This window comes from Chaetodon trifascialis, chromosome 4, assembly GCF_039877785.1.
Source record: "Chaetodon trifascialis isolate fChaTrf1 chromosome 4, fChaTrf1.hap1, whole genome shotgun sequence".
Lineage (NCBI taxonomy): Eukaryota > Metazoa > Chordata > Actinopteri > Chaetodontiformes > Chaetodontidae > Chaetodon > Chaetodon trifascialis.
This window is the reverse complement of record NC_092059.1, coordinates 12,505,551-12,531,798: the sequence shown is the minus strand read 5'-3', so window position 1 is coordinate 12,531,798 and position 26,248 is coordinate 12,505,551. Positions and strand designations below refer to the sequence as shown.

General features: G+C 43.0%; 1 protein-coding gene across 1 annotated transcript in view; it reads right to left on the bottom strand.

The window, feature by feature from the left end:
• insrb (insulin receptor b) overlaps window positions 1-25,976 on the bottom strand; it is a 79,011-nt gene extending 53,035 nt beyond the window's left edge. The window contains exons 1-2 of the mRNA XM_070961813.1: window positions 24,595-25,976; window positions 1,263-1,811 (exon numbers count right to left, since the gene is read on the bottom strand). Coding sequence (XP_070817914.1) covers window positions 1,263-1,811; window positions 24,595-24,688 — 643 coding nt within the window. The 5' untranslated portion in view covers window positions 24,689-25,976. The remainder of the gene's footprint in view (window positions 1-1,262; window positions 1,812-24,594) is intronic.
• Between the last annotated feature and the right edge of the window lie 272 nt (window positions 25,977-26,248).

The following is a 26,248-nucleotide window of genomic DNA, read 5'->3' as shown; positions in this document are numbered from 1 at the left end:
AGACTGAGACAAAAAGAAAGCCATTTCCTGTTTTACTTTCCCGACAGTGAGACCTGGCAGAAAATCGAGGAGCCAACATTATATGCGGGCTGCAACAGTCGATGTTAAAGTATAAACATGGCCGAGGTCGTTATGCTTTGAACGCTAGCCTTTTCTGTCAGACACAGAGACAGAAGAGAAAAAACAACACAAGCTATAATCGCCTTCAAAAAATAATAAGCATTCTCTCTGTGTGTCTTACAATAGAAGCCATTCTCTGTGTTTATGGTAGGAGAGGAAAGACTGACTGACTGACTGGCCGACACACTGGCAGCTGGCTGCAGCATCAAGTAAACCCACAGCTCGTTTTTACTAAAAGGAGAGAAAATCTGTGCAATTTCTAACAAACAAGTGCACTATGCTGTTTATCCTTGCCCATCAACTCGCTCGCACTAACCCACTTTCTTTCATTGGATTTTTTCCCATAATGCCTACCTTTGATTATGCAGGTCCCTGACTCAACAATGCAGTTGAGTCATTTCACACATCAAGCAGATCCCGAGCCTATAATTACAGATCACTTGCCCACAATGCACCAGTCAATGAATGCTAATCAGAGGCAGCCCGCGACCCTTGGCTGCTGATATTAGGAGCAACCCTCCACATCATAGAAATCATTACATAGACCATTTGGAATGAAAACATCAGTCGTCTCAATTGATTTCTGGGAAGAAAAAAAATCTCCAATGCATATTCTCGTTGCGTGTCTCAACGGACCACTTTGCAACAAGCAGTGTGATGGATTCTGGAAAGGTGCTACGCTATCATGTCTGCACATAACAGCCAGTCAATATAATGTAGATTTTTCCACTGCTCCATACCGTGGCAATCTTTTGTTAATTTGATGAGTATCAGGCTGGTTTAAACGCCTGACTGTGAGTGATTCTCTAATGGGTAGCAGGGGGGTTTCCAAGTGTCACGCTGTGAGTCCCCCTTAAGAAAAGTCAACTGCTAGAGATGTAAAGAAGAAGAAGAATGTTGTAATGGAGTCAGATAAATGTGGGCTACAACCTGAGCCTTGTTTCTTAGCCTGTGCTTGTTTACAAATTGGTCCCATTAATAGTACACAGAATTAGCTAATCGCAGCTCCTGTTCGCAACGCACTCATGGATATAAAGGCAGCTCTCATTGGACAGCTTTGATACTGAAGAAAACTTAAAAACCTGCTGATTCTCAGGCAACTTCTGGAGTTATAAGGCACATTAACATACAGACAGACTTACTTCTCTGGCAGTGGTTCTGTGACCAGCACCGTCCCCTGAAGTGTCCGTTGATGGTGTTCTGTGGGCAGATGGTCTGACCTTGGGCCGTGCCAGGACACACATCTCCACACTCCCTATCATTCTTATTGGCCACAATGAAGTTGTCTTCCACAGAGTCCAGGATCTTGGACCAGTCAAGGGTGGCCAGGTAGCACAGGTCTGGATTCTTCTCGATCCTCACGGCACCCCGGGTGATATTCATGAGACTGTGGAGGCCCACCTCCTTCAGCTGCAGCATCTCGTAAATCACGAGCGCGTAGTTGAAGAAGAGATTGTTTCCACGGATCACTGTCAGGTTGGGGAAGAGATCGCTGAGGGTCTCAAGGCCGTAGACCCTGAACAGCAGCACATAGTCAGTCACCACTCGCAGCTTCGGGTAGGTGAGACCCCGGAAGTCTTCGGTCTTGGTCTTAAACATGAGCAGAATCTTCAGGTGGCCCTCGATGATGGTGCAGTTCTCCAGTGACTGGAGGTTGGTCACATTGTTCCGGATGTCCTTGCTCTGGCAGACTGAGAGGATAGAGAGAGAGGGTGATGTGAGAAATAATAAGACATAAAACACAAGCTCTTTTTTAAAAACTGTTTAAAAGTTTTAGTAATTTTTTGAGTATTACCTTGGCTCTCATTTATTTATTTAAAAAGAATTCACACCAGAGTGCTGCCTACTAAAACCTAGCTCTGCTTGAACACTTTAACATTAGACACCTTGTTGCAGGGTACATCAGCATTCATTATTGATTTAATCAATTAATAATTAAGCCTACAGCATGCTAGAAAATAGTGAAAACATCCATCACAGTCTTCATCAAATTGTTAAGTTTTTAAGGCATGTTTGGTATTTGTTCTTAAAAAATAACTTGTTGATGAATAAAGTTTTGAAATGGTTTTGAAATTGGTTCTATTTATTGAACAACTGATTAATTGTCAACTTATCATCTCAGCATATTTAGTCTATTGTCACTGTTCAAATTACTTCAGAAAACAATGAAAAAAGCACACATACAGCACAGAATATAAATGGAGAAACATATCAATCCTTGCAATTAGCATGACTGTGGCTTACAGCAATGGGCCAAACAGGCAAACGGAGTCATCTGCGATTTGCAAGAGTACTAAAGAACCGGATATAAACATCAACAGATGCTTCTTTTTCCCATTTAAGCCATGAAACCACTAGTGATCTGCATTAAGTAGAGCAGAGCCATTCATGAAGCAGCCTCCGTCAAATCCCCTTTACAATCTGACTAGCACAAGCACCCTCTCTCTCTCTCACACACACTCACACACGCACACACACGCATACACACACGCACACACTCTATCTTCTCAATGGCTCCACCATTTCTCCAGAGAGCAAATTATTGTATGGCACTGTCTGAGCTGAATGAAGCAGACATGAAGGGGTTAACAGAAATGAAGCCTGGAAGTAAAACGCTTATCCATGCTCATTCATACTCTTTAGCTGCAACTCAGTGACGCGTGCACACACACATGCACAAATCCACATTTGGACCGCCAAATGCATTGCCTGCGCGCGCACACACACATACACATCAGAGGAGTGGAGAATTCATTAGGGTACAGTTACTTAAGAAGATGTACAGAGAGAAAAGGCATGTTACTGTTGCTTGCTGCTTAATGTGTTCCTCTGCAGTTAAAGGAAAATTACTCTGTGGGAGGGGAGAATTCCTTATGGTTTAAATTCTAAACACAAACTAAAAATAGGTTTACAAAGTTACCTAGCCATATCGCCCACAGGTGATCTCTTGTCAAAGCAGTCCATCAACCATAATCGACAAGCATGTTTATCGAAATTGTTTGTATGAAGGTCATGAGGCGTGTTGTTCTCTAAACTAAACTAAACTAAACAACACAGAAACAAATAAGAAGACATCTCCTAAACACAGTCCAGATTCATCACCACAGCACTTTTCCTCCAAACTTCCTCTTTCTTAGAACTTTCTTAGAAGGTGGGATGTTAGTCTACCAGTATCAGCCAACGTGGACGGGCTTGTCCTTCAATACCTCGTCAAAGCAAGTGTCAGCTTATGTGAACAGGTTTGCTGTTTTAAAGCGGTTTGACACGGTGACGCTCTGGGGGCTGTGAGGGGGACATTTGCATAAATGCAAGTTCTGCAGCGTCAACACAGCCGTTCGCATTCATTGAACATACTCATTAAACACACTAGAAGTGGTGAGACATATAATACTAATTTGTTCACATGACTTGAAATGCATGAACTGTATCAAAAACATTACCAAAGACTCAAAACAGATGGTTATATGAAGAAAGAAGCCAACATTAGGCTATGTCTCAAATATTCAAAAGAATGCTTTGTAATTTTAAAAGGCTGAATGAAATGCAAAAAAGTCAGCACAAACTGTTCCTCACAAACATATTACAAACCATCACAAATGAAGGCAGGAAACTTATCATATTGAAGTTCCATTTATAAAAGCTGAAAAGTTCCCTGAGCTTGTGCGCGGAGGGGAAAATGTGTCCTTAATCACAGAAACGATCTAATGGTTTCCAACTAGTCTGCTGCTTCTCGATCGATGATGCACACACACACACACACACACACACACACACACACACACACACCTGCTAATCACACTGTGTATCACTGTAAGTGTCTTCCATCCCTCTTAACGGTGTGAACCCCATCTGCTTGCCACCTTTTGCAGTTTTCCACTTATTACGCTCAATACCCCACTATCACTGTGCACGCACGGTAAGAAAAAAACAAGAATTCCACAACATGTATCTCAAAACAGAAAAAAGTCAGAGCTCAGTGCGGTGGACTGCTCTGTCCTATTGAGTTGTTATTGGCCCTTGTCATTTCCCAGGTGTGAGCTACCTTTTAACTTTCCATTCTGTTAATGGTTAGCAAGACAAACATATCAACAATCCAGGTACAAACTCTGACCAGCAGCACATCCATGGAACAGTTTAAGTGACTTCTTGCAATTGATATGAGCCAATATAGCCTGTTATCACCGCACTGCCAAATAAAACCATGTTGTTTATTACAACAGCATGTTGGCAATAGGACTGGGTTATTAAGATGTAGAAAAAGTCAAAGATATCAATTGGTCAAAATGTATTTTCCTAAATGCCAGCTGGAAGCCTCTGGAAGGAAGATTACCTTAGAAAAAACACATCTGGACTAGGTCAGAACAAGAAAACAACAAAAAAACAAACCCAAAATTGAAATTTAAATGTCCATGCAAAGGCATCAGTATTTCACATAATTATCAGCATGTATATGTCAACATTTCATTTCATTTCCTGTGAATGTGACTGATAAAGTAAATAGCTTCAAAATGCACTATTCTATTTATCCAAACAACATCTTAACTGAAAAGACTAAATGTCAAAAACCTTGTTCTTTGCCTCTGACAGCTGACAAAAGAGTGAAGAAACATAGGCAGGTATGTTGATAACGGTTATCTTATTGGACAGGGTGACAAGATTTTTAGGAGGAAGGGAACTGTCCAGGTGAGATATTAAACAGTAGTTCCCAACAGTAATCCTCTGGACATGATAGAAAGCCAACACGTGCAGCTATCCTGTTAATTATTCAGGTAAACTAGTCAGCCAGTAGCTGACTGGATATCATACTCATCATATCATGAAGAAGGTCACACTGCACTGCACCACCACTGGACACACATAAAAGGGCGACAGCTGCCCTACACAACCTACATATACCTACACAATCTTCACAAGAAGCAAAACAAGATTTTCAAAAGAGTGTGATGAGTGATGCCAGACTTAACCTGACGCAGAGCCTAACACTGACTGACAAAGTTTTTATCCTCACTACAACGCAGTAGAGCTTGGACTCCGATGAAGCCATCAACTTCCTGGAAGTTTAAAGTAGTAAAAATGTTAGTCAAAGCTTGAAAAACAATCAGAAAACACTAGTTTACATAGAAATAATTTAAATGGAGTATTCAAATGTATCCAGGTCAGCGTGGACAGGGCCAAAGGCCACTCAACTTCGCACATTTCCGCTTGCAGTCGGCCTTGCCAGCAGCCAAGAACAACTCATACAATAAGACAATAAATCTATTCCAGCATCTCATCAGATAAAGCAGAGTTTGAAACAACAACAGCGACTCATCCACACAAGCTAGCCACGTTTGCCTTGGCCACACCCTCTTTATCAGAGACATAATGTATCAGGAACCAAAACACACTTCTTTCACCACTATGTGGCAGTTGGTGTTATTCCCAGTGATAACAGCAACCTTACACCTCTCTGCCCTTCCTGCCTTATCTCCTTGACACATCAAACAGGCCTACAGGCCACCCACTCACTGTCAGCCTGCAGTACTAACCGGATACCTATTGTGCAACACAACAACATAACAAACTGCATTACACAACTCCAGCAGGGCCACGGTGAAACTCACCTCAGCCCAGAATGATCTTCAAGACACACCAATGGGACACAAACATGACCTTTTCACACTTATGTATTTTTCCCACCCCAATTAAGAAGTGTGCCACTGGAAACAAGGTCTTTCTCCACACACAGCAAGCTAACAGGCTAGCACATATGTCACGTCTCCTGTTGGAGAATCTTTATTGACACAAAGAAATGTTAGTGGGCCATGAGGGGGAGCAGTAGACGGTGCTGCTGGGAGCTCCCTCCGCAAAATGGAGTCTTGTTTTTCGACTGACTGGAACGAGAGAGAGGGGGAAGGAGTGGGGGGGTGGGTGTGGGTCATCAGGGGGCAGATGGAGAAGAGGGGAGGAGAGGGAGGGAGAGTAAAGGAGTGGAGGGTTGTTATGGAATCAGGGGTTGGCTGCGAGAACCACTGTGTCTTTAAAATAATGAGCCATCTCCTCCCTCTCTCCTCCCAGGTTTAGGAGCAGGGGGGACACAGGAGAGACAGAGAGCGCGAATAGGGAGACAGAGAGAGATTGAGTCAGAGGGGAAACAGGTCGCGGGCAAAAGAGGGGAAGAAGAAAAAGGGGAGGGGGGCACAGAAATGATGGGAGGGGAGTGAGTGGGGTGAAAGTGTAACCTGAGCTCAGGCAGGAACGCGGAGTGACGTAAGGGACCTACAGGACGGTTGGTGATCACATGCATGAATGGAGGGCCGCTATGGACCACTGTTACATGACAAGCAACAAGCACACACACATAGAGGCTCACAGGGGGAGGGGGGGCACGTATTGACCAAAAACACAACTATATTCAATGTTCACCTAATATACAAAAACAAAAATGTGCCCATGACTGGATATATGAGGGGACAACATGGGACAAAACCTGTTGAACCAATTTTCGTTGGTCATGTAAAGAAAGAAAATTATCACAAAACCAAAACTGTGAATTGCTGTTTTAATTCACCACATTCTGACTTACATAAACAGACACCATAAAAAAAAACTGGTAGACACCGTGTGGGTGGGGGCGTTCAGTGGACAATGACCGTGACCCCTCTATAGCCCACCCTCCCACTGAGGACCACCCATTAGCAGACAGCTTGGTGCTCTCACTGGCTGTACAGGAGCTCTTAATTACAATAACAACCCAATCAGGCGCTAATGAGGCCGGGGGGAGAAGGGGGCGAGGTTTGTATCGGAGCAGAGAAAGGAATAACAGAGCACAGACTGGAACGTACTGTACCATACAGCAGACCTCTATAGGAGAAATGTGGGCCATCCACCCGCCTTCCCTGTCTGTTTGACACTTAATTTGGCAGTAGGAATGAGAAAAGGAGGAGGAGGAGGAGGAGGAGGAGGAGGAGGAGGGACGTATATAGGGGTGTCAGACAAACAGAACCAGCAGAGGAAAAAGCTTGGAGATAGAGTGAGGTGAATGAGTTTCAGTCTTCAATAGGAGATTAACAAATTAACGGTTCCTTTTTGAAATTTGATAAAGAGATTTTCAGGAACTTCATCCTCAGAAATGTCAGTTCTCTTGATTAGAAAAACATGAAAAAAGATTTCACTATGTATGCTGCCTGAATAGCTACAAGGTCTTTTCACACAAGAGTGTTAACTGAAAAAATTGTCCAAACTGTTCCAACGAAGACCAAACAAACAATGGCTGAATGTTATTTTACACAAGGTACACTTTACTGCTAATTTAATGTGATGTGACCATTCGTACGCCACCACTAATACTGCTTCTACTATTTCCTCTGCTGGTCCAGCCTCCAGACATGGACAACAGGGCATAATGCAATATGCCAGGATGGGATAGGGCCTAACGATATTGTGGAAAAAGAACCAAACACTAAAATTCATATTTTTCTGCAGAATTGATTGTGATATTTAAAAAAAACACATGCAGGTTTTAGCTTAATAACTCAAAGCAGAAAGAAATAAAATCTGTTTTCACACCACCAAAATAATGAAAATACAAGATAAAACTTTTTTTTCTAAAAAAAAAATAAGTGTTTTTCTGCGTATTTCTTTCATTGTTGTCACACATTTAAATATTAGACACTGAATTCTACATAAGACCTTCAGTCTGCTCTGGGAGGTACTATAATTGCTCTTGCGTGCAGGAGGGCCATGCATGTGAATCCAGCACGCAAACTGTAATCAAATGAGGCTAAATTACATTATTTATCAGGGACTGGCTCTTTACTTTTAGGATTAATCTTGAAAAGGGAATACTGATAGTTTTCATTTTCCACCAAGCAGTAAGCTGATTCCTTGAAATTATTACAATGCTGGGTCTAGCTTGCCTTATTAAACTGCATCCTTAGCAATGCGCCTACATTGCAGTGTTGATGCTGAAACAACACATTTATCAGCCCTAAAATAAAACTTCAGCTGTAATGTTAATACAGCTTATGTAGCCCAATTTCTGTAATGGACATCAACCACACTGTGGCATAAGCTCCTGCTGAAAAAACACCTATTAAATACTGAGCCTTTAAAGTGTGGATAATGTATAGCAATGTAAAAAATGTATAACTTGCATAGGACTTCTGTTCTCTGTGATGCACAAGAATGTAATTTGAAACTGAGATGTCAAAATGCCTCTGCACCAACAATGTCTCAAGAAATTCCAGTACTTTTAATCTACTTGGCCAGAGAGAACAGATTTTGATTATAAAGAGGTGCCATTCTAAAAAACAGTTAAACTTAATACTGGTATCAGTTTCAGCTTTTCGGGCCAGAATTAGACGTGTCCAGGCTCACCTTCCCACAGAAAACCATAATGCTTTGGACACAATTCAGACACAGTGTGAAGGAGCTATATGGTAGCAACGGAGAAAAAAATGAATTTTACCACTTAGCAAAACAAGGCTCTGTGAAATGGAAGACTGTGGGTTATGCAGTGTGCTTGCCACAGTATGAGCCGAAGAAGAAAACATACATCTAACCTCTCTTTCACTTCTTTTCCTTACAGATATTTCTTAGATCGTAGGAACATTGGCTTTTTGCTATGAGTGTGATTTGCACTTATTCCACGTTACTTTAATGACTTCTGCTAAATGGAAGAAGCCCCTGCCGTTCTACTCGCTCTCCTTGTCAAATATGAAGTAGAATTAGCTCATAGAACAAGCTCACCATAATTACAGCTAAGAAATTACTTGAGCATGACCGGTGCAACGAGGTCATGCCAATGTAACGGCTATCTCTGACAGAAAGTGCCATCTCCACTATTCAGTAAGCACCCACAGCTGCAGCCTTCGTTATAGTGAAGCTACAATTTCAGACAGATTCTTCTCTTATTTTTAGAGTTGTGCTCCCTGCAGAGAATTTAATATGCATCAACTAACAGTAGCTGGCTGGCAGTGAGAAAGTGGATCACAGTGGTAGTTTTAGAAGGCGAGAGTGGAGCCCTCTGTGGCCCGGGGACAAGTCTGCCTCTGCCTTCCACTGTAGTGCAGGGCACTGTAGCACATTAGCTTAGCATGAAACCAGACCTGTCTAGCATGAAACCAGGTGGCCGCTAACTCTGGACTGTGAGAACTTTCCTCTCTCTGTCAGCTTAGGCACACGTTGCCCCCGATGAGGTGATCTGCTGATTATAGATTTGTCAACAGCTCAGTTGCTGAACAAACCCCGGGAGAGAGAATATGCAACCACGGTGCCAAGTGGACTGCCAGCGGAAAAATGCATTTGTTTGTTAATATAGCTGTGGAAAGTCCTGAGAAGTAAAGCCAGCTCCCTGTGCGCCCACTGCCAAGCTGTGGCTTCAACAGTGAAAAATGATGCTGAGAAATTGCATGAGAGGCATTTTGATTAACATGTACCAACTTGTACCTCCAAAACAAAGAGAGTTGAGGGCCAAAATAACAGTACGTGAGCCAGGGAAAGACAGACAGGGGGGCAGTTCGAAAGTGTGGAAATAAGCGCAGAGTGCCATTAAATTCAACCACACAGGAAATATTTTTTTTAAAGCTTGTCTTAACAGCGAGAGGGGACAATGACAAGAGATGCGACGAGCAAACGCAGCTGACACGTGCACCTTGATTGACCTGTACTTCAACATTTGAGGACATCAGATAAAGATGGGTGGGGGCTTGGGAATGGGAGAGAGAGAGAGAGAGAGAGAGAGAGAGAGAGAGAGAGAGTGTGTGGGTTGGCGCACCTGTTCCTCCATTGCCTCAGCCTCCCATTGAGGAGCATGGCAAGGGGAGCTGACCTAGCCTATTTATACACAACACTGGGTCCCGTTACAGCTGTGGCACAGGGCCAGGCTGTGGCAGATTGAAGCGGGGTAGAAAAGAGCAACATGCAAGGCCTGCGCTGTCAGATGGCTGGCCAAGGGAAGAGAGAGGCCTAAATCAGATCACACTGGTGACTTTGGCTCACCTCCTTCCCTCTACCTTCCAGCACTGGCAAAGGAGAGAAGAAGGCATGGATGGAAGGAGAAGGACGGGTACAGACAGAGGGAGACAAAGAGACAGAATATAAAAAGACACAAAGAATGAGGAAGAGAAAAAGAAGCGCAGGGGAGGGGGCATGCGAGGTGCCAGGTCACCATCACTTGTTTTTAAAAACAATGACTCACTATTTTCTAGTTCCACCGAGCTTGGTTTGACCTTGGACTCAAGGTTGGTAAGAGGGAAGAGAGGGAAAGAGGGCAGAAGAAACAAGAGCAGAATGTGTATTGAACGGCCCTGTCTGACATTTTTGTTCGAGTGACAGGGTACCTGATAGGAACTGATCCCTTGAGTCCATGTCCACCAACTCAAACACCAAAATAACCAGCGTGTAGAGATGTGTAGTCTGACAGTGAAACATGTCTCATGTCCATCTTATGATATGAGATAAGATGACTGAGGCTCTAAAGTCTTTCAGTACCCCCCCCATACAAAAAAAAGAGAACAAGGGGTTCAAACAAGGGCTTCAACTTGCCCACAATTTGCAAGGGAATTCAAATGAATTTTATCTAGTAACTCTGCAGACTGCTAGCCCGTCTCTATATCTCCAGCATACTGTTGCACCCCTGTTCTGACTCCATACTCAAAAACAGCAAACAGGCCAAGAATTTAAAATCCTCTGTCCATACGTAAAGCAGATAAGACGGTCATTGTCTTTGTATCTGAGGTTTTTCCTTACTGCCCAGTTCCTCATTCCTTCCTCAGCCCTTTCTCTTTCTCCCTCCCTCTGCCTCATATGCTTCTGCAGCACAGTGTGGCAAAATCTAGGCTTTTGAAAAGAAAGTCCCACGAAAGAATTTTAAAAAGCAGACCACTGACACAGAACTGCAACATGCTATTTCAAACAAATGCACACAACCACACAGATCTATTCGATCTTTCCGCTTAATCCCATGACCAACTGCAACCAACATGTTCCCGGTCTAGAAAATAATTGGACAGCTGGAAATACACAAACCAAAAAAAAAAAAAAAAATCTGAAAAAATTCTGGCCACGCCTTACAAAACAGCTAAACCAGGTGTTGCTCCAAACAAATAAAAAGCATGTTGGGGGGAGCAGCATTCCTAGCATAGTCGAAGCATTTGGGAACAGACAGAGGACTATGAAACAACAGCAGGTAATCAACTGCAGGATGGACTGTGCCAAAGATACATTGCAAGACAGACAGACAGACAACACACACACACACACACACACAGACAAACAGAGTGAGTAATACAAAAAACATCTGATGTTCCTTTTCATCTTCCCACGTTAGCGAGGGGAGCGCAGCGCAGCGTCTTGGTGTGGTGAGCCTTGGCCTGAGAGGGAGGCAGCCGGGGCTCAGTTCCCCTGCTTGACTTGCAGCCACACGGCAGCAGCTGCAGGGCCCAACCCCACCAACACTCTGAGCCACAAACCAGATCTACACATGAGGCTGGATGAGCTACGCCTGCCTGATGGCTCTGCCAAATCTGCTTCTTCGATGCTGTACGGCTGTCCTTCTTCTTCCAAATCTGCCTGTCTTCCGGTTTAAGACCTCTATGGTTGAACAGAGTCTGTGACACTAAATTTTGAATCCTAACCGCCTTCCTGTAGTGCTGCTTTATGTGCTTTAGTAACTCAGCAACAAAACAGAAACAGAAAAATCAAGAGAGTTGTGATGGGATGGCTGCACAGGCTATAGCTAAACATGCTAACACTTTCTTTTGACACTCAGTAGTTTTAACCTGCAGCAAAAACAGTTTAGGGGTATAGGCAGAGGTATTCCCTATGTGATGAATGGACGAGTGAGCTCATCCTAAGCATGGCAAATCCTATTGATTTGACTGGATTGCTGCAAGGCTGCCAACTACAGCTGAATCCAAAATGTGGCGCAAACAAAGAAAAAAAAAAACAAGTGACGAGGAAATAATTTGATTCTAACTGCCTTGAAATGAGACTCTGATTGTTTGTGCGTGTGTATATATATATATATATATATATATATATATATATATATATATATATATATATATATATATATATATATATATATGAATGTGCCTGTGAGTGCAGAGAAACTATAAGGAGGAGTAGAGAGGTTAACAAGCAGAGGAGATGGGGAAGCAAGACTGAGTGAAAGAAAACAGAGCAGAATTTGAGCGTTGCAGAAAGCAAAACAGTACAGGAGCAAACAGAGAGACTGGGGGTGGAGGGGGGTGACATTGGGAGAGTTGACAAACCAAGACGGAAAAGAGGGAGAAGCCGAGGGGAGGCTGGAGGGATGGAGAGCAGAGGGGCCAGGTCAGTTTAATGGCCTGTTTGTCTGCGCTGTTAGACCACCAGCTCTCACTGGCTGCTGCAGGAAAACCTCTCACAGTCTCACACACACAGCCACACACACATACATCCTGCCTCCCTGCTTCCTTCTTTCCATATCTCTCCCTCCCTCTACCTTTTCCATTGCTCAGGCCTGTACCCACAGCTTCAGTGCCTCCTTCCATTTAAAGTCTAACTGCAATTAATATGCATTTTGTCTGCTACAGCATACATATCTGCTCTCTTAATCACTCGTCCTACGGTCTCCTTTAAGAAAAAAACAATAAGAAAGCAAAAGGGAGAGATTTAGATTTCATATTTTTTGGTTTCCTGATGGCGCCCCCTAGTTTTGCATTAATTCAAAGGAATGCTGTCAGGTATCTGTCTGCATAGAGGGAGACCCTTTACATAGAAACACAGCCAATCACATCTTGCATTAAGCACTAACGTCACCATTCTCTCGGAGGAAGAGCACGCGGTCACACTGACCCAGACGGCAGCTTTACAACAGAAGAGCAACACACATTAACTTCTCTGCTAGTCTCCTCCTTCTCGAACTTAGAAACATCAAAACACGTCTTGCTCTGCATCTTAGCTTGAAGGAGGGAAAAGAGTGCAGACTTTGTCTCTCGTTCCTCACGATGTAACACAGACACTCTACCACCTGCCACACCCCTCCAGCTGGATGAGATGAACAGAGCATTTCTGATATTTCCCCAAAGACATGATTTCCTTACATTTAATAAAAATGATAATAGCAATAGATTTAAAGTAAAAGTTGCAGTTGTATGCCTGTAAGAACCAGGCTGTATGAACCAGTCAAGTCACCAGTGTATGTCACAGCGACCTTCGCCTTGACCAAAATCTAATCGGTTCATCCGTGAGTACAAATGAACATTTGTGCCAAATTTGAATAAGTTCCCTCAAGGTGAACCTGTGATATCACATTCATGACAATGGGATGGGATGGATGGATGGATGGATGGATGGATGGATGGATGGATGGATGGATGGATGGATGGATGGATGGATGGATGGATGGATGGATGGACTACCCACAAACCATAATGCTTCTGGCCACGGAGGCATAAACACATAACACCACTTTCTTATTGACTTGATACCATGAAGCAGCAAAGCACTTTAAATATTTAGATGTGGGTTTTTCATTATGGACAAATATCCCCACTCTCAACAAAAACCTCTTCACAGATTACCAAAGATTCTTAATCATTGCCCCCCTTTCTGTACAGGATCTCCATGAGCATGCTGGTTATGGCATGGATGAAATACTGACATCATGTTAACGCTGAAAAGGCCCCCCGGCCAACAAATCACTTGCTGTTCACTAGCCTCTGACAGACGGGTCCCTGGAGTGGACGGTCTGTGGCCACAGCGGTATTGTAAAATGACTTTCATTCATTACACTGTCATTTAACAGCAAGGCATGATTCAATATGCGCCCCCTTTAACTGTAAGTGAATTAGGAATGCTTGATCCAGGCTCATAAACTAGCTCTTCATCTCTCTGTCCCTTTTCACTCCATCTTGGCACGAGTCCCTCAAGTGTTAGCTCCCAGATGGAGGCTATAGTATCAGCTCTGCCACACTGGGACACTCCTTTCACTCCAGTCTGTCCTTCAGTGTCTGTTTTCTCCACTTTCTTCAACAGCATGACGCTTAATGACCAGTTAAACATTGTCACAGAAGCTAAAGGCACGTGATGCACACACAGACCGACACACACGTGTCAACAGCTATCCAATGACATTAAAAAAAATAGGTCTGATCTGAATGCTTCAAAGCTTAATGTTTTGCCATAACAGATGCTTACGTCTCTACTCAAATGCTCTGTTGTTTTTTCCCAGAATATACGCAGACACAGACACAGACACACACACACACACACACACACACACACACACACACACACACACACACACACACACACACACACACACACACACACACACACACACACACACACACACACACAGGGGAAGGGTAGACATCACAGCACTGCTCTTATTCAGCAGAAAATTTTTAAAGTGTATTTAAGGTCAAGCCTGTTTAAGAGCTCTACATTTAGAGTCCATATTTTAGTGATTCAAGTTCCAAAATCACATCGGTATCTGAAACAGTGATTTCCGCTGAAGGACTTAAGGATTTTCAAAAGTGGAACTTGAATTTTATTACACTGTTTTCCAAAAATATTGCCAATTTTTGTTGTTTGTTTTTCATATCTATCAAAACCAATGAATATGTTTTAGGAAACGGCTTGCACTCATGGGTGGGCTATATACTGTTTTGTCGCCATCGCCGGTGTCACATTCTGTCGCAATTTTGCAATACCATCATCACTGCGAGTAGTGGGGCTACATGTACACTCACTAATACCTCGCCTACCACCTGGCAGTTACACGCATCACTTCCAGCGATTAAATACAGGCCACTGTTCAATAGATAAAACTCTATTCCAACCAGTTAATAAAAACTGTTGGCCGTATTAAGAAAATAAACCCTTATTAAATCATATGAGCATATATTCTGTAATTAAAAGACCACATTTACTGCTTGGCCGGTGGTTTTGTGAGGCATGGCCAGATTCTCCCCCGTCTAGTTTCAAGACAGCAGAGGGTGAAAAAGTGCAGAGCTGGACAGAGCAGTACAGCGGGCACCAAGGAGGCATTGAGAAGGAAGGTGGTTTGAGTACCCTTCTTTCTGGTGATTTCCCTCTCCATCTGCCATAATGTTGGTGAGGATACAGTGAAGAGTGCATATACTCCATGCTGTGATAGCAGAAGAGGTCTGTAGAGTGTGTATTGCAGTTTGCCAGGACTGGAGCTGGACTTCATGCATTTATTACAAGTAACATTATGGATCAATTAAAACACTTCTAATAACTGTGTTATTTCAGTAAGTCTGGGAGAGAAGTCAGTAGTAGAACTGGACTCTGATGAGTTATTGACGGACTCTAATATGTGGGAGTAACTCACTGAATCTCAGAAGACACATGCTGATTGGCGAGAGGCTCTGACATGATTACAGGTGTTGAGAGTGACCAAAAACAGGATAGATAATGATGTGTTTACAGTAGTCACCCCTCTGGGGGTCAAAAGAAGGAAAAATCAACCGCTGGCAACATACAAAAATCACAACAGCATCTGAATAATATGTTACTACAAACTATATTATGACAACTATGCCAGGAATGATTATCTGCCTTCCATGACACGCATTAAAAATGCATAAATGAGTTAAACATGAGTTAAACACAGTGAGGCTAGAAGTGTATTTAGACAGAGGAGGTGGGGGGAGCACTGAAGCCTACTGCAAGCACAGCTAGTGCTGTCACCATAGTAACCCATCTCAGGCTAGTTCATCAGGACAAAAACAGAGCCCCCCCTCAACACACACACACACACACACACACACACACACACACACACACACACACACACACACACACACACACACACACACACACACACACACACACACACACACACACACACACACACACACACACACACACACACACACACACCAGTACTGAACACATTACACATACAAGCATGAGAGCTCATAAAAGGACACACACAGTCACAGCACAGCAAACACAACATAATCAGACAGGTCCATGTGACTGAGTGCTGTTGTTCACAACGTGCAGGTGTACACATTAAGCATCACTTAGGCCCAACCGGTTGCAAGCAGGCCTAATAAGAGAGGAGAAAACAAAAAACAAAGAGGGGGAGAGAGAGGTGTCAAATGGATGGTGTTCACACCTTTAAGAGGTTTGAAAGAGGTGGCTTTCCTACCCCATACAGAGCAGGATTAGCAGGTGTGTGTGTGTGTGTGTGTGTGTGTGTGTGTGTGTGTGTGTGTGTGTGTGTGTGTGTGTGTGTGTGTAAGACAGGTCTGCAGGCTGTGCACATCTGCAGTGTGAAAGAAAAACAAATCAGTGGATGAGAGTGAACCCTCTTACCCCTGAACGTAAAAGCAAATGAGGGGAGGGAGAGAGAATGAGAGATGGGTATGGGAGGAGAGAGAGCCCCAGCATAAAGGCAGAGAGACACACACACACACACACACTCTGAAACAGCACAGACATGGGAGGGAAAGAGAGGGCAGAAGTTCCTGTGGTGCAAACAACTTCTACTGATTCAATTTTCATATTTCACTGATCACATTTTCCTGCATTCTTCTCACCCAGAATGCATGAGAAACGGCTGTTTGGTGAGACTCGTAGATGAATCACAGACGGTGGCTGATGAAGGATTGAAGCTTGAAAGTTAAAGATTATTGATGCCTTCCGATCTAGTATTATGTTTTCAAGCTGGCTGAGGTGTGGTTTGGAGTAGTTTATACAGGAAACAGATTACAGCCCCAGTTCCCAAAAAGTTGGGACACGGTGAACCATAAATAAAAACAGATTGCAATCATTTGCAAACAAACTGTGTTTGCCGACAACAGTTTTACAAAGTGTTCCTAAGCTCATGTAGTAACCTCCTTTATGCAATCATGTGTTCACAAAGTGGTGAACCTCCCTCCATCCTTGTTTGTGAACGACTGAGCCTTTCCAGGATGCCCCTTTCATACCCAATCATGATACTATCACCTGTTACCAATGAGCCTGTTTACCTGTGGAATGTTCCAAACAGGTGTTTTTGGAGCATTCCACAACTTTCCCAGTCTTTCGTTGCTCCTGTCCCAACTTGTTGTCCAAGTCATAATAAGCATATATTTACAAAAATCAATGGAGCTGATGAGGTCAAAAATCACATATGTTGTCTTTGTGCTGTTTTCAACTGAGTATATGTAAAGAAAAAAAAGGGGGAGAAAAAAAGCAAATTATCGCATTCAGTTTTATTTATGTTTACACCATGTTCCAGCGTTTTTGGAAAAAGGTTGTAGTAATTCTTAATTTTTCTAATTTTCCCTGAAAAATGGCCATATGAAACAACTGTAAGTTACAATAATGCAACAACACATGGACTGACTGAATTTTTGTGACAGTGATCACGAATGTCAACAGATGCCTGGTTCTGTAAAACCATGACATGCAAATTAATCTGACATTTACTATCTGTTAATGTCCATGATTGATTTCAATATGTCAAGTTTATAACATGCTTTTATTTTGTATAGCTTGAATCTATCCGTTCCTATGCGTGTGCGTGTGTGTGTGAGAGGTTGTAATTAACTGCTTAGAGACTCACTGGGCTGTGTGTCAAATAGCCACTTCTCAGTCATATGACAGTCCTCAAAATAAATTTAACCCATCAGGTTCAGTTACACAGCCACTCTAGCTCAACAGACTCACATACACAAAAGACACACACATGCACAACCATGCATCTCAGCGCATTTAGACACTCAGATACATGATAGAGATATAAGCTGTGTATCGTTGTTCAACTTTCTATCGCAGCTTCTCTGCAGCCCTGTTAAAGTGTAAACAAGCTGTTCCTTCACATTTCCTTGGAAGACACGCACTAACATGCACGTAAGCTATCGTCGGTGAGGTCAGAGAGCAGGGGTAGCCAGAAAGTCGACCCTCAGACAGTTCGAAGAAGAGTGTCCAACAGGGATGGACACGTTAACTGCTGAAAGTGTGACCTTCAAATTGCGTGATCATTTTCTAAACTGTAACCACTGGAGCTGAGATATATATTCTCATCATATTCCATTCAGCCTTGCTCTCTCACACTTATGTAGATTAATCTGGAAACACTTTAAAAAGTTTTCTGTCTGCACAATTGCTTACATAAAAAGTCTTCAGCCCACTGAATGCCAAAACAATAGAAAAACACTTATATCTCTTGTACTGGGCAGGCGCCGGCCGCTTGAGCCAGAAGCTTTACGTCATTTCCACTTACGACATTTCTTCTGTTTTTGAACAGTTGTCCACTAAGCAGGGAGGCACTCTGGATGTATAGCTAAAGCCTGGATCACATGACATCATACACTTAAGCGTTTTCAAAAAGTTGAGATTTTTCTCATCGCAATCAAATCAAGACCGCTATATTCGACCTCTTCAGCTTCAGGCAGCATCTTTGGAAAAAGATGGTCAAAAACTCCAAGCGGATTGATGTATTTTCCAATATACTCCCATCAGGATATGGACATGGCCTCAGACAGTGTCTGGTCCTGTCTGCAAAAGGCCCCCAAAAGACCCCTTTGCTGATCCCTGCATTACGGGGCCAGCTCAACTTGGATTTTACTGTGTGAAGTCACCAACAGTTAAAATAGGGCAGATCCAAACAGCAACAAGGACTATCAAATCAGATTGTTGCAGCATGGCGTAACGGCGCTCTCTGTGTGTTTGTCTGTGTGTGTGTGTGTGTGTGTGTGTGTGTGTGTGTGTGTGTGTGTGTGTGTGATCCCCGCACCCCATCCATCCCCTCCCAACTCGACCACATTTCTGTGCAGTGAGCAGAGGTTTACATAAACAGCCACAGTTCTCTATCTAGGAATGGGAGTCAGAGAGGAGGGCATCAGCTAAGCTCCGCATTAAAAAAACATCGCTGCTTATCAAAGAAGTGTAAAGACTGCACATATTTCAGCCAGACATGATGCTGCGATGGATAAGAAGAACTCCTTTGAGCACACTTGTCTCAAAGAGGGGCATCTCAGGACTAATTGCTGAGTGACAAATCAGATGGTTAAAGGTTGTAATTGTAATGTAAGATTGTGTGATTGATGAGATCAGTGCATGCACCTGTTTGCAGCTTCGTTTCTCTGTTTGTCACTTGTACTATAAGCAGGTTTTTTGCAAGAATGTTGAAACTAACCCCGATATTGTTCGAAGAGTATAAAAATTTGGCTTGAATTAAGAGGGCAGTTCCAGCTGTCTGGACCACATTTTTCTGACATCTTGCATTTAATCACTTCAGACCAAACTCTCAGGAAAGCTCCTAGGCAGGCTGAGCTCTCCCAAAGCAATATGGTTGACAATTGTCTTCAAACAACATGAATATAACAAAGTATTCCTTTGTGATTGTCAAAAACGCTTTTGTTTCTCTTTCTCCGTCTATCCAACTTAAACTTGTTTTCCAGCTTAATTGCTGAGTAAACACGCTTACCATGTTTACTTGAGATTTAAGTCATCTGCATTATTTCAGTGGCTGAAAAGTCTGTTGGCTGCAACACTAACTATAAGAATGTGGCAGGACTCTAAATACACTGAGGACCATGAATCAATTCATTTTCAGAATCTGGATCAATTGAGCAACAATAAAGTTGAATGAATACACAAGACATCTCTGGCTGACAGCAGACACTGAGGCTTTGGGTCATGTAGTATTTATAGACTCATTCAATACACAGAACTAATGGGGGGACAAAAATCAAAGAAAATAATCTGTTGAAACTGATGACCACAGATGTAAAAAATATATATATATATATGTGGACAAGAAGTAATTAAAAGTTCAAAGACAGACTTAATTGTCCAACCTTCAACTAGCCTACATATTATGCCTTAGAATTAGACTTCAGATCTTACAGAGATTCTAACAGTGTGTGTGTTAGTAAGCATTAAATATCTTCAGAGGGAGCATGCTCTTGTACCTGGCTGGGTATATTTCTCTACATGTTGGCTATTGGTTGAAACAATCCTTTCAGCCTTTTCAATTAATTCTAAAATGAAAACCCTGTTTAACATAGTTCTGAAGTGTCTGTCGAAAGAAGACGAAACTCTACACACATGTAAACACTCTACAGGAATGTATTTGCTTGTCGGCTGATAAAACTGTGAATTGTGGCAGTCAAAAGGCCAGGCTGTTTTTTTTTCATCCTCCGCTTGTACTGCTGTTGGAAAAAACTGCCAGGAACACACGCACGCACGCACACAGGCATGCACACATGCGCACACAAGTGCAAACAAGATGAAAAAAGCATTGGCAAGTTAGGAGAAGTTGAAAGGGATACTTGGAAAGATAAGTGCAGAGGAGGAAGCACTTAGGAAAGGCACCCCAACAGTTAATTTCCTTTAGCACTGCATATTGCCTTCCTGGCCAACACTCGAAATGCAGCACACAGCTGGTGGAGCCTCAGTTCATGACCCCCATTGTCTACAGGCTCTGTGAACATGGACTACCCAAACAAACAATGGCAATCTGCAATCAGCGGTATGGCTGCACCGTGTAAGCCACGATTCTGCATGTAGCCCATTAAACATACAGCAAAGGCTGTTCTAATAGTACACCACGAGAACAGCAGATAAAACAGCTATTATCTATGCAAACATATAACAGTAAAAGTATTAAAATATTGTATCAAACTCTGATCATCTCTCATTGCTTTTCTCCCATTCAAAGTAAGTTTTAGAAACGTTCAAGTCATCTATTGTTCTGTTTATGATTGGCTCTCAGGTGTCCATCAGGACCACTGAAATTTAATCCCTGAGGATTTCCTTTTCTGCTACTGTCTTATACTAAACTCTTTATCTTTGGGGTTTGGACAGTTGATGGGACAGAATACCAAACAATTCACTGCTCTCTGGGAAATTGTGAGACATATCTTTTTATTTTCTGACATTTTACACACCAAATGATTCATCACTTAATTGAGAAAATAACACAATTTCTTACTTTTAATTTTTCACTTTCTCCTTTGCATAGTTCGCACAAACCTTGATCACAGTTGCTCAAAAACTAATATAACAGATACTTAACAAAAATATATGTGTTTTTGTTCTGTGTATGTGTCAGATAATGAACATTAACCGCGATCTGATTTAATGAATGTCAATATTGGCCTCAAAGCTCCAGTATTGGTTGGGCTATAACATTACAACTAAGCTGGTGAGCTAACTTAACTGTGGGTTAAACTGGCATTAAATTAACTTTTAGACTTTTCTTCTGTGTTCACTGACCATCGTACAAGCACCTCGAGGTGTCATGAAATGAAGTAATGGATTCAGCAGTGGAGGAGTGTCCATTCTGCTTTACATTGTGACATTCTTCACCGCCACTTCAGTCATTGCTCTTATGTATCGGACCTGTTGTCATACATTAAAGCTTCATTTGATTAATTGGATGTGTGTTGGGTCAAGGGGCCACTCAGGGCGCAAGGGCTAGTGCTAACAGGCAGCCCGCTCTTGAGCCTGCCGCTCTAGGACACACTGTTCTCATGCATGACCACCTCCTCCGGACACAAGTGCGTGCACACACACACACACACAAACACACAGAGCATACATTGCCCGGAAGTGGGCAGGTCAGGAGCTGAGAGATGAGATCCTGCAGACAGCACAGGGTGGCTGGGGTGCATAGTGATAAACGTGTACACACAACACACACACACACAGACACATGCACAGGCACCTACATGGTGGGCCACTTCAAACACATTCCACAGCATGCACAGCATTGTTGGAAAATGCCACTGTGCGTTTCAGTGAAGAGTGCCTGAGTATCCAAATGGGTTACAGACAAACACACACAAATAGAGGGCATCTCTCTACTCGCCCTAATTTTACAAATCAACATGCTACTATATCAGACCGGTTGGAAAAACAAATATCCAACTGTTCAAAGGAAACCCCTTTGGACATGTAATTCAGACTGCCAGAATGGGAGATTCTTTCGGCTTTACAGACTGTGTCACACACTTGTTCGGGTGTGGGTTTAAAAAGCACAGAGTGTGGAAAGCATACATAACAACACATGCATACTACCCTTTCCAACAGAGCTGTGCTTACAAGCCTGAGAGGAACAAGAAGGGGGCAAGGCTCCCAGTTGCACAACTTGTTTTTTGCGAGTTAGACCAGGAGACAGCTCAGCGGTTACTTCAGAAAAGCGTTAGCTGATAACTATGACAAACAGTTCCGTCAAATTCAATGAACAGCAGCCTGTAAAAACAGCTTTATCACATTCTCTAAAGTGCAGTCAGTAGATCACAGCTGCAACGTGGTTTATATATCAATACTGCTTCCCCTTTCTCATAACTGAGGTGGAGATGTCAGGCAGCATGTGGATTCAGAATGAAATATTCTAAGTATTTTGGTTGCCCCCCCCCCCCCGGCATAAACATCTCATGAGTGCCAAATATGGTCACTTCCCAGAGAATTGAGTGCATCAGGAACCAGAACAGCCAATGACATGAACCCCACTCCCTGAGAGAGAGACAGAGAGAAGAAAGAGGAGGAAGGAGGGGTACCAGCAGCCCTGTCTCATAAGACCCCCTTTCAGAGGCCTCTGTTCTGTCTGCATACATGACCTGTGTAAAGTAGCCAGAACATATCCTTTGAACCTGGCCACCAGGAGCCACTTTTAAGTAATACAATTCAAAGTTTGAGGATCCAGGACCTTACACAACTAAAGACAGGGACCAGCAAACAACATTCTATTACTGGTTTCATTAAGGTGATATGTTTCTGACTTTTAAAGGGATGTAATTGGACATTTGCTCTATCCACGTGCCCTAGATTTGCATACTGAAATACTTCGTGGACTTGTGCAACATATCATCTGAAATGCTGCACACAAAGTATGAATGTAGGCCAAAGGGTAAACCACTGATTAACAAGTAAAATGAGCATTACTTAATTTCGGTGCGTTTGTTATTGCAGCCATTCTTTATGTACAGTGGATGTTTTCCATTGAGACGTTCATTCATTCAAACTACGTTGGTTATCACATGGTCAAATGTATCATCTACTTTAAGTAACAAGATTTTTCTCCTCTCATTTGGTTCTCTCCCCTTGTCAATAATTACAGGAGGTTAAGATTTAGCTTTATTAGTTTATTTATTTGAACATGGATCAATCTGATGTGTCTTACTTTAAAGCTTAGCCCTGAACATGTTTCACATTAAGACTGTGGATGAACTTTTCTGCCAATATAATAATGCTTCATTTTAAAGCGGTGTTTTCCGCTCAAACGCAACAGCAGCCGACAACAATCGCACCCACTGAAAACAAAATTCCCTTCTGCAAATCATCCGCCGATATCTTTTTTAAGGCGAGGTCATTAGGCGGTTACAGCGGGATCATTATCTGCAGCCCTCTTTGGCAAAGCATCAGGCACTGTTTAGATTACACGCTGTTTTCTTATTATAACCATAACCCCAACTCATTGATAAAAAACCACCGCCACACGGGGAATCGATCCTCCGGTGAGGAAGACGCCCAGGGTCCGATCAGGAGCTAAAGAGCAATGTAGGCTAATCCGCCACCTATAAAGAGACTTCTTAGCGTCGGCGGCTAATTTGTTTACGCTGAGGCTGCAGCAGCGCCGTGTGTGTGTGTGTGTGTGTGTGTGTGTGTGTGTGTGTGTGTGTGTGTGTGTGTGTGTGTGTGTGTGTGTGTGTGTGTGTGTGTGTGTTGTTTTCTGGTGTGTGTCTGTCGCCATGAGAGGCCTAGCTGCGCTCACAGGGCCAATCCTGCTACTCCCAGTTTAGACTCGCTGCAGCAGACCACACTCGTCCAGTTACAGCGCCTAATCTGGCCCTGGGGCTGGCGCATCCGACACAGGCCGCTAAAATATGTACCTTTAAGAGACGGCGCGAGGGGGCGGGGATATTACCCAATAACTTCACGGTGGAGTATCAATTATTAGCGCGCGGCCAAGCATCCCCAACAACTAAAATTACTGGCCCCTTAATTAGACCCAGTATGAATCTTTACGCATGCGCCGGAAGCAAGGCGAGGGTCTCGTGACTAAAATGACAATTTAATGGGGGAAAAAAAAAATAAAAGACAATAACAATAATAATTCTATTTAATGAGAACCATTATCTCCATGATATTCCATCATGCCAGAGGTACGACAAACGTATCTAAATGTATCTTATTATAGGTATTTTACACAATAATATTCCTATTGTAACTACCAGTGTCTCCATGGACCTCTTTGGTATGTTTATGGTGTCTTTATCATACTTTATGGGAGTTCATCCCGCTGTAACGATGCAATAATGTTAAACAAATTTACACTGATAATAGTTAATGCATTGTGGTATTCATTCAACGTAAACAAACCACTAAAATCGATCTTTCCTCTGCATGTGCAAACTAACAATTTTGTTCTTATTAAATATACAGTGTGTTGGGTGGCGCTGTGCGCAGCTGGAAAGAGAAATGAAAATATGTGCCATGATAAACACACAGCAAAATGAAAAAAGCAACACTTACTTTCTCCGTTTATCAGTCCACACTGGCATATGATGCAGGTGCTGATGATGAAAAACACCATTTGTGCTCGCAGCTTTATCGTCCACCGTCTCATTTTGACTTGAGGGTTAAGTTGTGCTCTCCTCTTGAAGCTTCTCAAAAAAAAAACTTGAGGGAGAAATGTTTATTTAAAACAAAGGCGTTGGAATATCAAAAGTAGGAAACAAATTCTTAAAAATTAAGGTCCAATATAGCCGATTGATTGAAGGTTGCCCCCCGTAAACCGGGGGGGTTGGGTAATAAATTTATGAGTATCTTCCCAGCCAAGTTTGTGATGTATGTGAGCCCTGGAAAAAACGCAGACCACTAAATAACGTGATCTTGGGTTCTGGCAACACATGTGCGAGTGAAGATCTTCATTTTCCATAAGTGGAGGCGACAGTCCGCGTTCATCTGTTTAATTTTGGTGCTCCACTGAATCAAGAGAGAAATAACAGTATTACTATTAATATCCCACACGCGGAGGGCTAGTTTGGAGGTCCCCGAAGGAGGTCCACCGGCCCCGGGCTCATTTCTCTGTGATGCACTGCTCCAATGAGAGAAAACCCACTTCAAAAAAATTGCTAAGTATTTTTCCTTTGAACAGTGTGAAAAAACAGCCTCCTCTTCTGTTCTTCCAGCAGAAAAGGGCTCAAGTTATGGATATCGCCAAATACAGAGCCGAGCACGGGAGTTGGCCGGGTTTGCGCTCTCTTTTCAAGTCCACAGGTCTTTATATTACCCGTTTGCTGGTATCTTCCCAGAAGCTCATCCTTTTTAAGACAGATGGGAGCACATCCCAGGAAACTCCTCCGAGCAGCTACGTGCAGGAAAAACGTGCAGCTTTCCCCACTACGACCTTCCTCTGAACTCCTTCACCCCCGCTGACCACCACGCCGCAAACGAATGAATACCCATAAAACGACAAAACGGGAGAAAGAAAACAAAGACGGAAAACTTGGGAGCTAAACGTGACTTCTTTCCCATCGGCTGCGAGCGGAGAAAAACGACAAAAACAACAGCTCTGCTCGGCACACACGTTGCTTTGAAGTGAGAAAACTCTCCACCACGCCGCCCGTTTCTTTTTCTCAGATTAACGTTAGCTGATGGGGGAAAACAGCTAACGCTAGCTAGCTAATCCAAAACAAACGAGGTTTCAGTGTCGGCGATAGAGTTCAAAATAAAAAATAAAAAACCCACACAGACACACACAAAGTCAGTATCCCGTCTCCGATGGTGAAAAAACGATGAGGTAAACAAACATAACACGACTTAAAAAGACGGGTCAAGTGTAAAAACTTGGATTCCCGTTCCGTTTAGCGATAGCTCTCCCTCAGGTTCCCCCTCTTTCCGTCTCTCTCTTCTGTGAGTCTCTCCACCAGTAAACAAGTCCTGCCAGTCACCTCAGCTGGGCCACACGTGGTCGGCGGGAAAACACGGAGCGGACCCGCGAGCGTTAACCGGCGCGCTCCGGATCCGGACTGTCTGAAGCGGCGCGGCCGTTGGTGTCGGAACACCGGTGCTCTTTGTCAGAGGGGAGGCGAATACACATCAACACCTTTTAAAAAACTGGAATGGAGGAAAATAAGAGCGGATTGATGCGTGAATGAGAATAAATATGTCGAGCGGAAGGTCC